General features: G+C 46.0%; 1 protein-coding gene across 1 annotated transcript in view; it reads right to left on the reverse strand.

Annotated features, from left to right (window-relative positions):
• LOC126547794 (uncharacterized) overlaps positions 1–14059 on the reverse strand; it is a 100686-nt gene continuing 86627 nt past the window's right edge. Inside the window, exons 5-7 of the mRNA XM_050195786.2 lie at positions 12746–12860; positions 7026–7271; positions 1–644 (exon numbers count right to left, since the gene is read on the reverse strand). Coding sequence (XP_050051743.2) covers positions 373–644; positions 7026–7271; positions 12746–12860 — 633 coding nt within the window. The 3' untranslated portion in view covers positions 1–372. The remainder of the gene's footprint in view (positions 645–7025; positions 7272–12745; positions 12861–14059) is intronic.

Here is a 14059-nt window from a genome sequence, read left to right on the forward strand (position 1 = left end):
GATTTTATTCTCTTGACGCTTCAAGCCATACATTATTTATTTATGGTCAACAAGAGCGACGAAGCAAACTGATTCCCGCAAACTAAATTCCTTTTTTTTACTTCTCCTCTTCTACAGTTGAACATGAATGGCCCAAAGGGTATTGCGCTCTTTTTTCCTTGTCTACAGGCCCACACAAGTCGCTGAAGCAGCCGCATTTCCAGCGACTTAGTTCTTCCTTGCTCTAGTATGCAGCTGCAAGACACCCTGCAGCCCGCAGATAATGTCTTCAGACCTGCACATGTGTTCACTGCTGCTTTTGGTTCCTCACTAGATTGTCATTGAGTCCCCACACGGTTTAACACTGGAACCAAGGAGCTTCTGCAGGCAACTCTACACAGAGAGCAGGGAGCTATGCAATGCGTTCGCTGTCGCGAGTCCTTGGGGTCGGCACAAGGGCAGGGCCTGTTCCTTCCGAGTCGGCAACTCGGGCAGCGGCCCTTTCCGGGACCTGACGTCGTCACGACCACATCCCTCATCGCCAAACTCCCTGCCAGGAGGAGCGCCACTCTGAGGCCTGTGCCGAGCACTGCGCTGGTGAGCACGCAGTCCCGCCAACTGACTGTAGGCACGTTGGCACACCAGGCATTTGTACGGACGCTCACCTATTGGAAACGAAAATGGTAGCAGTGTAAATTCCCAATCTCAATGTATTGCAGTGCTAAGCACTTGCCCGATACTGTGTGCATGTTGTAAATTACGCTGTAAATTTTATTAAAACAAATTTAATCACTGTCACAAAAGTTAATGTGCGTGTAAAAAAATTAGTTACACTAAAACTACCAATATTTCCGCAGTCACTTTCGTTTAACGTCAATAGAGAGAGTTTGGGAACGTAAAGTGCACTACGGACGAGACACCGAAGTAGAAGACAGGACAAACCTAGACTAACAACTAGTTTACTAAAACCGCACAAATTAAGGCTGCCTCTTCTAACAATGCGCATACGCAAGCGCAATCATAACCGCGTGACCGTACAACACTCCCTCTCCAAGCTCCCTATCTACACCAAAAATCAAGTTCTTTCTTGAAAAGATACCCTGATGATACAGTGGCGCACCTATCTGGGCCATGTCTTGCTATCAAAGAAGCTTCCAAGATTTCACGAGGCCTTAGGTCCTCTGCTCGCTCTAACACCTTCGTGCTATCAAAAGTCGGCTTGCACTTCTACACACATGACCTACAATGCACTGGCAGGTGCTTTCCGCTGTCATCTTTTAATGAGTTAGAGCGCTGCATTGAACGCTTATTAATACATCTTCCGGTGTGCCCCACATACACCGTTCGACGGGTCTGCGGAAACTCGTATACCACCTCTGTTCTTCATGGTACATATGTGCATCTGTGTATTATGCCACATACATCTCTCTTGGCTTAAAACTACGTTAGAAAAGGGGCACAAACGCGACGCCTTGCAAGGTGCTGCAAAAATCACATCAACACCGAATTTTCCGCCACCCTCTTCATCCTATGCGAAACCATGGACGAAGGAAAATACTAGGAGGGAGCGTCACGTGACAATTTTGAAGCCTAGTCATACAATGTTTAAAGGAATTGAATGATGGGAAATAGGCTCTCACGTGATAGGCAAGCGGTAGCTTTAGTCGGCTCGCTTTGGTGGCGTCTGCTGCGGGGGTTTTGGAAAATGCACGCATAGTCGGCGTGGAAAACGCACGCCGAGGTTGAATGAAGGAATTCAAGAAGTGTGTGAAGCAGTCTAGTCTGTGTTATGTCAGTCAGGTAACGCACCGAGCCACCACGCGGCTCGCCACTTAAGCAAGGAGCAGACAGGCGCCAATGCTGTAGCAAATGAATGCGTCGGGCGATTAACCGGCATTGTGCCCAAAAACCCGCTACAGCCACTTTAACGACGACTGGTCGCCTTTCGGGGTGGTTTCAGGGAAATGAAGAAACCTTTTGCCCTGCAAACGTGTGAGGGCAAGCAAGCCGCCCTTCCGACGGCGATTCGTCGCGTTTGGGGGCATCTTCTGGGAAACAATATGATGTCTTTCGCCCCTGCAAACATGCGCAGGCGCTCAAGCATCCAGGGTCCGCAGCGAGTGCTTTTCCGTGTGAAAAAAATTCGTCCCATCTTGTACCCAATAATGGACTGGCGAGCTGGGGACCCCGACCATATTTGAGGCCTTGCCGGCCCATAGCAGATGGTCCCAGTCGACGCTGTCGTTCAGCTCAATGCCTTCTGCCTCGCAACACACCAGCGAGAACTCAAGAGAACAGCGTAAGGACGTCGCATCACCCAATCTTACAAAATAGTGCACGTATATCTCAAGGAAAGGCGATGACTTCGGCGTTTAGAGTGCAAGATAATGCTATTTATTTCTTTCACAACGAAAGACGCACAGCAGAACCTTTTACTAAGCAAACACGCTACAAATAGCTATCACGCAAAAGGTCTAGTCTCATCCTATATAGTTGCTAGATAGCGGAACAAAAATTAGCAAGAAAATACGTACCGGACGTTCAGGTACACAACAGCTGATTTGACGAGGGCCGGCATACTCTGAACGGGTTTCGAGGTGAAAGTGCCGAATAACTGCGGTGGTGAGCGCAAGTGATTCTTTGAAAATTATGTCGCTATGGGTCTGGCTCCTCAGCCTTTCTCCCACGTTTCAAAGCAACGCATTTGAAGCGAAGAAGAACGCCCGCGGTAGCAGAAACACACGCGTTATACTTCCTACATGCTTCCATGCCTTTGACGGCGGGCGCCGCTAAGCCACTACAGGGGCTTAGCCAGGGACAGGGGCTTGGTGAGGGAGTGTTCTATGGGTCATGCAGTTATGATTGGGCTTGCGCATACGCGTTGTTCGAAGAGGCAGCATTGTGTGGTTTCAATAAACCAGTTGTTAATTTGCGTTCGTCCTGTCTTCTTCTATTTCGGTGTCTCGTCCCAAGCGCAGTTTAAGTTCCCAAATTATGTCTTACCAACTAGGTTCTGAACACACTCTAGCTAATAGAGATAATTTTATTTAGGAATAGCAAAGGTCAGCATGAGGTCGACTCCTCTAGTCCACTACTTTCCGTCGGGATAAAGGAAATTTAGGGAACAGAAAGAGGGTTATTGGACAGTCGTGACGATGTGAACTGAAAGGTGTGAATATATTGTCTTTTAGTGAGCTTTCACGGCCTCGAGTGAAACCTCGTAGTGTGCGGAAATGCAAATAGTGTATAAACTGCTCTGCAACTCAATTGGTGGTCTGCAAGGCCAAGGTCCCGGAAATATTTTTTCAGTATGCGGGTGACTGCCGATGAATGAGCTGACGGGAATGAGAGAATGAGCTGACGTCTTCCGTTCATGGGGCAAATACACAGGGCCTAGTGCACTCTTTCTGGTACGCCACAACACAGTTGGGAGAGCCGGCATGTTCAAGTGGCGGAATGTAATGTTCGCTAAATGCATTAAGAGAATTTGTTTGCAAACATAAGAAAAAATGTCGGCCCAGAAAGCCTTCTGTGGAGACGTAAAGACGAATTGCAACTGTCAGGGTCAGCACATGCTGTCTCTCTACAAATGAATCTGGCTTACTAAACTTCAATTTACACTCGATGACCTTGAGTTGGTTCGCTATTCATGCTCTTTATTTTGAATATATCAGTTCGTATAAGAACTCTGTTTTGACTACATTAACGGCACGACTTTTGTATGTATGTGTGTGGGTGTCTAAGAGAGGGAGAGAGACCGAATCAAGCAGCCGACTTTGAGTGGCTGACTGCTTTGCTCATTGAAATAGGCGACTGTTTGGTTTGGTGCCTACGGATATGACTCAACCCACTACGGGGGATCGGCCATGAATTGGGTGGCAGCAGGTAAAAAGGGATGAACACTTAAATAGTATTTTTAACTTAAGAATGATATTAAATGAATACAAATCGTTAATTCAACTTTCAGACTATATTAATTCAAAATTTGAAGTTAATATTTTTGTGTCCATATTGAGGAAAGTAAAACGATAAAATTAGCATGGCAGTCTCTTTGTTGTACTTACAAAATTAAACATGGCATCACATACATTCCTATTGCAGTGTCCTAGTGCCAACGCCCCAAGAGACAGTATCAGAGGAAGCGTATTGACAATTCCAAATTGGCGAAGGGGACTTCCTGAAGTCGTTGTCTGTGCATGTCAAACCTACAACGCTCCATAAAAAACTGTTCCATAGTTTCAGGTTCGTTGCAATAAAAACATTGAGGGTGAGGTGCCAAACCAGGCTTATGGGAATAAAAAATAATCGTTGGTATTCGGCAATGCATTCTCGTGAAGGAAACTTCAAATTTCCTTGTTGAATACCATCTTATGGGCCAATGGAATCTAAGGTGCTGAAAATCAGTCTAAGGCAAATACTAATTCCACGTTGACTGTTTAAATACCACTCCAGAAACTTCGCAACGCTTGTTTTGGGCCAAGAAAAAAGACTTAGTTTACGAGAAAATTGCATCTGAAGGGTCCGAATACTTTTGCTGAAATTCAAATTTCCCGCCACTTAAGTGCGGCAGTGGTGACGTGGCATACGTCATCACCAACCTTTGCTGCCGTCGGTGAGTAAGACGGCGCCCGACAGATGGCGGTACCGAGCCAGGACAAAGCGGTGCATTCGCCGCTGCAGCTGCATTTAAGTAAAGTGGCGTAGACCTTTTGGGCATCCAGCGACATCACATGGAAGTTGAATTCTCTCCTACTTGCAATTTGTGCGAGTTTCGCGAGCCAGCAAAACCAACGCAGCACTACGTGTTAACGAAACTACTGAAACGCGAAAACGTGGGCGGCGCAAAGTCGAGCGAAAACGAAACTTTTCGACCGCCCGCATCGTTGTCAAAGGTAATTTCAATGAGTTCTGTTTCTTAAAAAATTAAATAGAACTAGAAAAGTAGCATTTTATGTCGTCTTATAATACAAGGATGTTTCTTTGCAACCAGTGGTTGAGCAATAGTGACAAAATTTAACTGAAGAGCGCTTTCGCCATCGGCGAAGTACTTGAATGACCCGAGGGAGTCTCTAATCATCTCCTGCATTTACCTCAACTTCTCGATTATTAAGGCTCTGTTCATGTTAATATTGACGCCTCAGAGATTCTCGAGCACTAGTCTATCCCTTTAGCTTGGCCTAACACTTGCCTATAGTGTCCCTTTAGTATGCATGATTTGGCATTTTCTTCTTGGAAACAACCTTTTTTAAATCTTACAGCCGTGATGCATGCCAAGTGTTTTACCATATTCAGTACTGGGCAGTTAGACGATGCTGCCGCTAGTGTGTCTGTTGACTTGTCTAAAGTGAGTCCCGTGTGTCCTGGTACCCATACCAAACGGATGATGCGTAAATTTTGAGGGGTATATTAATAAAATTTTCTGAGGATGGTAGGTGAATTTGGCAATGATAGAGCAGAACAAATGGATAAGGAGTAGGTTATGATTTCGGCTGAATAAATAGATGACAGAAGTTTTCGTAGAGCTTGAATGATAGCCAGTAACTCTGCCTGAAGTATTGGCGTAAAGCTGGGTAGTCGAAAAGATAGAGGCGACCGTGTTTTCTCCAGCTTTTCTGCTGGCACTTCATCTTTTGTTCCTCCATAAAAATAGACTTCATACGTGAAGTTGGACTCTGTATGGATACTGCTTGAACTTTCGTTACAGTTTAGCAATGCGACGTCAATTCGCAGAAAGAAAGAAGTTAAATTGTTATGGTTCATATGTGAACGCGTGTTCATTTCTACCAATATAAAAGAAATTGCTATGAAGTGCCCATTCTCTTTTTCCGTTTGTGCGTTTGGTTGAAAGCGCCACATCGCTGGCGAATAACTCACCCAGAAACCAGGAACAGCGGTTTTCTGCATTCACTCAGCACGTTGTCTGCTATCGGAAAGGGGAATTCAGAAGGCGCAGTCCCTTGTTCAAAGATAGCAGCACCAATGCATCGGCACTGTGAAGCGTCTATACGCCGAATAATCACTTCTACGCATGTATGGCCTTCTTACAGGATGTATTGTCTACAGAAACATATCGTTCAGTAGAATATAAAGCGTATGTGTTGATGCGTTCAATGTAATACCATTATTATGTGATTTATTACAGAAATTAGGCATTGGCGTAGGACTGAAAATGCTTTTTCTCGTTCCGTTCTTTCTTTTCTTTTCGGTGCTTATCTTTCTGGTTTTATAGGGTTCATATCAATGCTCTGCAGTTTGCCCTACGTCGTAGTTGTCGCGGTCATCTAGTGTATCAAATAAGGTACGCTCACCAGCAAGTGATCCATAAAGGACGTCTGTTTATTGTTCAGCCACTGCAGAATTGCCGGTAATAACAGTGAAGCTGTGCTCTAGGCTCATTAACAATTCTGGGTGTGTCTACACTGCTGTCGTAACGGATGCTGCATGATTATTTGCTGATTTCCTCGCCCCATAAAACTGTCGCAATGGAGTCCGTCAAGTTTTACCAGCTCTCGCCTTATTTACATGACGCTTACTTGGGAGTTCGCCTGCCACCCGGGTTTTCCCGTCACCAAACAGTTTTATTGTATTATTTACGAGTTATTATTCATTCCTCGTCGGAATCGCCAACAGTGCCGCAAGCGATTCTTGATGATGAAGCAATTGCACCTTTAGTGCGCCACAACCCATCCTTCGACGCTCAACCATGTGCTGTGCGAGCTATAGTTTCAGCCGCTTAAATGACGAACCGATCTTTCAGCAGAAGTTTATGGGACCATGGCCTAAGCACTCTTTCATACACGATGCTACAATAGTGATTTCTGAAGGCGACTGCTCGGGGTGACCACCTGTGTCTGTTAGTCAACAAGCCTCTGCGAGTACGTTCTTACTGATTGCCTCTTCACTTAATATCTCTCTTTTTCTACCTATATTTCCCCTTTCTCATGTGCACAGGGCAATCAACCGGGCACCGTTTTACTTAACTTCTCTGCGTTTAGTTCTTGTGTGTTTCCACGATTGAATAAGTTGGTCGCAACGCGCATGCTCACCGGTGTGCAGCCGCAGATGGTTCCTAAGCGTCGAGGACTGGCTGAACGAGCGGCCGCAGAACTTGCAGGCGAAGGGCTTCTCCAGCGTGTGTGTGCGCATGTGCGAACGCAGGTTGCTTCGTGAGTTGAAGCCCCGCCTACACACCACACACTTCAGCCGGCCTGAGCCGCCACTAGACGCCGTAGACGAGCCGTAGATGCTGCTGCCGCTCCCGTTGACACACGAGCGAGAGCCGCTGCTGCCGTCTGTCAGAAATGGAAACATCACATGGTAAGCACGTTTGGACAGTGACTTGGTGTCCTATTTTGTGTGGGTTGTTTCGGTCCTATCACTTCCAGTGGAATTCAGTAGTCAGAGCCAATGTACAGACTGCCCGCATCCCGAATGAACCGTGGCACCGCACGACGTCAAGGTGGAAATATCGCTTAAGACCATCCGGCTCAACAAGTGATACAAATCCTCGAGGAAGGCACCTTTTCTTTTTCTTTCTTATTTTGAGGAGGCCGTGCCTTACGGCATAGAAAAAGAACAATAAAAAACACTGAAAGAAGCGGCATAGAACACACACACACACACACAAGCGCACACAAATTATACCGAGTTGTTTTTTAAGCGTAGTTACTACTAGCGAGCATAACGGACGCCTTGAACCCATCATGGTTTCTGAGGCAGCATGCGCATACGTCTGCAGCGCAATTCGAATCCCTTCTAGCTGCAAGAAGAATTTACTTCCTCATTACCGTGCAGCCGCGGATGCGCGAAGGCGAGCTTTTTGGTTCTTTTTTCGTTTCCCCCGCACGAACAGCGCCAACTCCCCCGCGGATGCGTAAGCCCCCTGAATAATACTAAAGGCAGCGACATTCTTCCTTGCCCGGCCTCTCCTTCTCCTGGTTTCTTCGCCGCTAGCGCTTTCCCTCGTCGCTCGCCCTCGCAGTTTGCTCGTTCGCTCCGAGGCGTGCGGCTTCGCCCATAGATTTATGCAAGGTGAGACATCAAAAATTGTTTTAGGCTTGTTTATTGTGCACTGTGCTAGGAGCAATGACGGAATGTTATGAAACTGGTAGAAGCGATGTTTTGCGCTTTTTCTGCAGAGTAATTCCGCATCTGTTTTGCCGCCTCAGGTTGGCTGCCTGCTTCCAGTTATAAGGCTTTTGAGGCTAGTTTCGCAGTCAAATTCGTTTTAGTGTCAAGTACAAGCACAAAAGTCAGATTTTTGTCTCGCCAATAATGTATACGTAATGTACATGATGTTCCTATACCTGCCAGAGCTTTATTTGAGTGTTATGTTGTCCGTCCACCGCTAATGTACCTGCAGGCCAAAGCACTTGCACAGATCAAGCCACTTAGCAGGGTTATTGCTATTGTATTGGTAAAGCTCTTGATTTAGTTATGTCAACACACTTTTCCGGCGTGAAAGGGCTGCGATGTAGTCAAGGTTTCATCGGCACACGCGACAGACGATGTGGTTGCATATGTGCAGCACTATGTAGCTGCCGATTCAACAACTCGGATGTGTTTGCCCTGCTCGAAGAGGGTGCCTGTTTACTTGCATTACCCGGTCAGCTGTCATGTGTCGAGCTTGTGCTACTTCATAATTTAATCATGTTGGCACCGCGATGACCGAACGTGAAGCGCGCGATCAACGCGGAGCATCTAAACTATTCTGGTCGTGTCGTCATGACGCTGTCATCTCTGCATACACTGAAAGTGGTTCTATGCATTTATGACAAACTGGTTCCGCTGGCTCTCAAATGCAAACATCACAGTGAAACCTGCATTTCATTTATAAACAAAGCGTTTGTAAGGACGAGAAATACACGCAGAAATGGTTTCCGTCGATGAGCACCTTATATATGTATGTCTTTTGCGCTGCCACGCGAGTGTAAAACGAGTTAATTGGTTCTTCCTGTGAAATATATTAGCAGCACCTAACAAAAGCATTGACTGACAAAGCTACGCACTCTCAGTTCTGCAATAATAACACGTGTTACGTTTTTAGCATGATATTTACAGCACACAGCTTTCGCACTCCATACACTTGTTGACGATGGCGCAATCAGGAAAAAAAAAATTAACGAGCACCGAGAATATCCCTTAAGAATTGTTGAAAGGTTACTGAAATGTTATTACTCAACGTCAACAAATGGCAGTGAAAGCAAATTGCGCTATTGTTGAAACATCATTCAGAAAGTTGACAAGTGTTGATAATTGGCCCTCGACATTTTGTCGAAACACCATTGAGACATTTCAATTTGAAGATCATTGGTGTATTGCTGAAACCATGTATTTTAATATTGAAAGCCCATTGGAGCGTTGTTAAAAAGTGTCGTGTGTCGATATTGAAAGTAAATTGAAGCATTGTTGCAGATGTGTTGAGTTTGTGGGTTGGCGCTGGCATGACTGGGCTCACCACGTCTGGTGTCAGCAATTTGTGGGAGGCAGCGCAGAAAAGTAGCCGCCGTGGCCACGGTTTATTTAGGCCAGCCAGCCATGGTGCAGCGGGATCTCGGGAGCGGCCAACTACACGGCCGTTCGCGTCGAGCACGCTAGCGTGTCCTACTCTCGCGCTACCTGCACACGGGCCCTCTTCTTCTTCGCCGGTATTGGAGGCGATAGTCGCGCCGCTACAAGTCTCAACATTGAAAGCCCAATCAAATATTGCTCTAGCTGTATTGAGTGTAAACACTGAAAAGATTTAAAAATTATGGGGTTTTACGTGCCAAAATCACGATCTGATTATGAGGCACGCTGTAGTGGGGGACTCCGGAAAAACAACACTGAAAAAATGTTAAAAGCCCATTAGGCCCCCAATGTGTATTTAGCAGTGTTTAAAACTGTACTTTTCATAAAATACTGCTCAGTTGTGTTGTGTCACATAGCATTGTTTGTGATGTCACGTTGATACAGTCCTTGAGGTGCGGATCAAATTTAAATACAGGCGCTTTTGCATTGCAGGCCTGGGGTCAAAAGCATGCTCTTTGATAGCCAGTAATAAACCATATTGTAAAGCTGCTAGCAGAAGCGTTATGCCAGTTTTCAATTGGCTTAATACAGCAAAATCAACGGTCCTCCACGAAATCAACAGTGCAAAACTAATGCAGACAAAAACTATTTTTCTAGGTAAAGTGTACATTTGTAACCAAATATCTGTGTAAATGTACAACCATTTCTAGCTTGAGAACATCGGAAACTTCTTAAAAAGTATTGCGAAGTACACACTGTCCGCAGCTTGACACCATAACAAAATTCAATACTGACAGATCTATTCTGTGTGGCCCTCAATTAAAACACATTTCCCAAAAGAAATAAATATTAAAAAATAAATAAATACGTGCATAAATATATGGACAAGCAGGCTTATATGACAGTAAACAAGAACACTAAAAAAAGATACTTGCTTTCTTTATTAGGTAGCCAGTGGTACCATAACCATGGCACGATTCGCATGAGCCCACAAAAGACACTGCTATGTGGGGTGGTCGTCTTTGAGCTCTATTGAATTTTTAAACGCTGGCTGCTGCAGCTAACGTAATTCTATGTCGAGGTGGATTATACAGAGTGCCTGACATTACTTGCATGAGAAACGAAAACACATATTCAGCTAATAAACAATTAAGTTAATTACTACTCTAGTTAATTACTTTACGGAACCTATTGCAATTTACGAATTTTAGCTCCGGTGATGTTGCAAGGTACATGCACTTAAAATGAATTCCCAGATGCTGGCTTCATCAGCAACACAGATGACAGAGAAGCAATGTGGTCTGCGTTTTATTGCCACGGTACTTCAAGTGCGTTTCCTGGCATAGTGTACGCGCCTGCGTGGATTCCTGGCGGAGAGCAGAAAAGCCGGCGAAGAACGCATCGACGCCTTACTTGGCAGCAGCAGTCACGGCGATCGCACGCTTTCCTAAGCGCTTTGCTGTACATTCTCAGGTTGGTGAAATTTTGCCCTACTAGCCTGGGAGCTTTTTTTTTTTGTTTGTTTGCCGTGACTGCTGCTGCATACCAACTATCGCTTGTACTTGCTCTTGTGTACTGTTGTCATTGTGTCATCCGAGCTGCAAGCTTATTTTCCCCTTTGCCCAGTGGTAATGTCAAAGGAACTTGTTAAACGTTTTGAGGAACTGAAACGAGAATTTAAACAAGGGTTCCGCGAACTACGGGAAAATCTCAAAAGGGACATAAGAAAGGACATCCGCGAGATAACGAACAGCCTAGGCTTCATAAACGAGAGTTATGAAGAAATGAAAACGTCCGTGAATCGCGTTGAATTGGAAAATGGAGAGCTAAGAGCATCCGCAGTAAAACTAGAAAAGGAACGAGATGCTTTGCATGCTCAAGTTCAAGAGCATGAAGTGAAACTTCTACAAAATGGACAGCATATGCGGTGTCACAACGTTGAAGTGAAAGGTGTTCCGAAGACGCAAGATGAGAATGTCATGGAGATCACAAAAAAGATAGCGAAGGCTATTAAGATGCCCCTTGAAAGTGTAGACATCGAGGTCTGTCACCGCGTTCGAACTACGGGGAATACAGAAGCTCCAAATATTGTGGTGCAGTTTGTTCGCAGATCAGTTCGTGATTGCGCCGAGACGCGGAAAAGAAGAAGAAATAGAGAAAAGCGCGAGAAAACTACCACGTGACGGTGCTCAACCAAATTGGAAACGCAGACCTTTTCTCCTGCCTCATCTTAGGCTCCTGGCAGCAGCTGGGGTGGCAAGATAAAAGTATGTCGCTACCTTTAGTTTTATAGAGGGGACTTACTGACGCGCGGAGACGAGCGTCTTCTGGTGGTGCTGCAAGGAACCTAGCGGCGCGCGCAGCGCGCATGCTCCGCTGTGATTGGTTGGCCTATTCGGCAATGGAACAGCCAGGCCGCAACGCCTACGGTCACGAAACCCGGCGAGGATCGCAAAGCTTCGCTTTAAATACTTAAAACCTTATAGATAGTTATGAAGCCACCTTTCTTCAGGTCTGACCGGGATGATCTCATGGCGAAGGTTCGCGGTTCCAACTTTAATTTCCTCCTCTTCTATATCATGGATCCAGGCTAAACTTCCTGATTTATGCGAGACTAACCAAGGTCCGAAGGACAGTATTTGAAGTTTTAAATAAAAACTTTGAAACCACTACCAAAACGCATAAACAAACAAAAAAAAGAACGGATCCTGTCAGTGGCACAAAACGCACGCTTTCATAGCTCGGGTGATCATACAAAAACTTCTCGAGTGGCGGCTTAAAAAAAGGCGTTCTATAGGCTTCTTTTTTGTTTTTGTTCGTTTGTTGGTTGAGGCAACAGTGCCACATGCTCTGGCCGAATCTTCTGTCGACCACTGATACTATCCATCTTGCGTGACGTGACGTCTGGCACGACCGATCACTGGAGCTACGGGTGTTCTGCTTGGCGGCTTAGGCAGTATATCGTAATTTGAAAGTGATTTACGTGAAAGTGATTGCTCGGAAACAGCGTTCTTCTATGGGTGCAGATAAAAACTACAAGGAAGTCGATGTGTCTGAGGCAACGAAAATGGGTGATCGGAGCATTACGAGGGGAGCTTATGCCGAGTGCATTCATTGAACGGAATAGCGCTAGTTTGGCTGTGCTTTGTGTTTGCGTCAACCCTGTTTTCGTCAACTCGAAATCTGTGTGGTCGTCAGCGCACAACTGCTTTCTTCAACTTTGATAGAGAAGAAATAGGATAAACATCTGTACAACCTTGAGGCTTCTCCTTTACCGGAGTGTCCGAGGGCAGCAAGGCATCCGGAATGCCCATGTAGTGAGGCAGCTCTCCGTCGTACCACACCAGGAGCTCTTCGTCCGGGTGAATGGCCTGCGAGGCGGTTGGGCAAATCAGAGCTTCCAGCAAGTTACTTTTCTGACTGGTATAAAAGCATGCACGATTAGAGCAAATGGATATTGGTAAGTGCAGTTTCAAGACGGGACAAGAGGAGACACCGACACACGGAGCACGGTGCCTTTCTCTTGTCCCGTCTTGAAACTGCATGCGTTTACCAGTATTCAATTATTAGTATGAACCAACTAGCCGAGCAACGCATTTTGATAGCCTATGATAAGGAAGTTGCGATGGGTTTGCGAGTGCTCCGCCGACGAGACACGCTAAACAGCCAGGCAGCAAGGTGCAAGGATGCAATATACGCTGTTTGCACGTAAATAAACCAACTCTGAATATAATACGAGGGGATACTTTGGGTGTCTAAGAAAAGGAAAGAAATATATAATAAAATATTGTTACGGGGATGTAGGGAGTATATAAAGACTGTTTTTACAATATATGTACAGGATGAGTCAGAGTAGATAAGAAGGCTGACCACCAACAATACGCAGCAGGACCCCCCGGGCGGTGCAGCGCCGTCTCGGCGCATGGTAGGCGAAGAATTGCGAGCGAAGTATGGCTTCAGCCACGAAACGTGCACGACGTCAACAGGCATCGGACTTGAGGATGCATCAAACTGTAGCGGCGAAACATCGTAATTTACGTCGTTAACTTGCCGTAGGACTTCATACGACCCTGTGTAGCGAGAGAGAAGCTTCTGGGAGAGACCAACCCGACGACATGGTGACGAAAGGACCACCCAAGCACCTGGCGTGAACTTAACATCGCGATGGCACCGGTCATAACGCTCTTTTTGCATATGCTGTGAGGCTAATAAACGAGATAGGGTGACTTGACATGCCATGTGAGCGCGATTGATGACTTCACGAACGTACTCAGTTGCAACATGTGGCACAGAAGGGATGATGGTGTCAAACGGCAATGTGGGGTCGCGACCATACAAAAGTTAAAAGGGTCAATATCCTGCGGTGTCATGTCGGGACGAGTTATACGCGAACGTCGCGTAGGCCAGCTTGGCGTCTCAGTCGCGGTGATCGTTGGAGACGTGCATCGACAGCATCTATGTGATTGTTCGGTTGAGACGTTCTGTAAGACCGTTCGTTTGTGGGTGGTAGGCGGTGGACAGTTTGTGCTCAGGGACACAAGAGCGGAGGAGGTCGTCGACAACTCGAGAC

Source organism: Dermacentor andersoni, chromosome 1 (genome assembly GCF_023375885.2).
Source record: "Dermacentor andersoni chromosome 1, qqDerAnde1_hic_scaffold, whole genome shotgun sequence".
NCBI classification, from domain to species: domain Eukaryota; kingdom Metazoa; phylum Arthropoda; class Arachnida; order Ixodida; family Ixodidae; genus Dermacentor; species Dermacentor andersoni.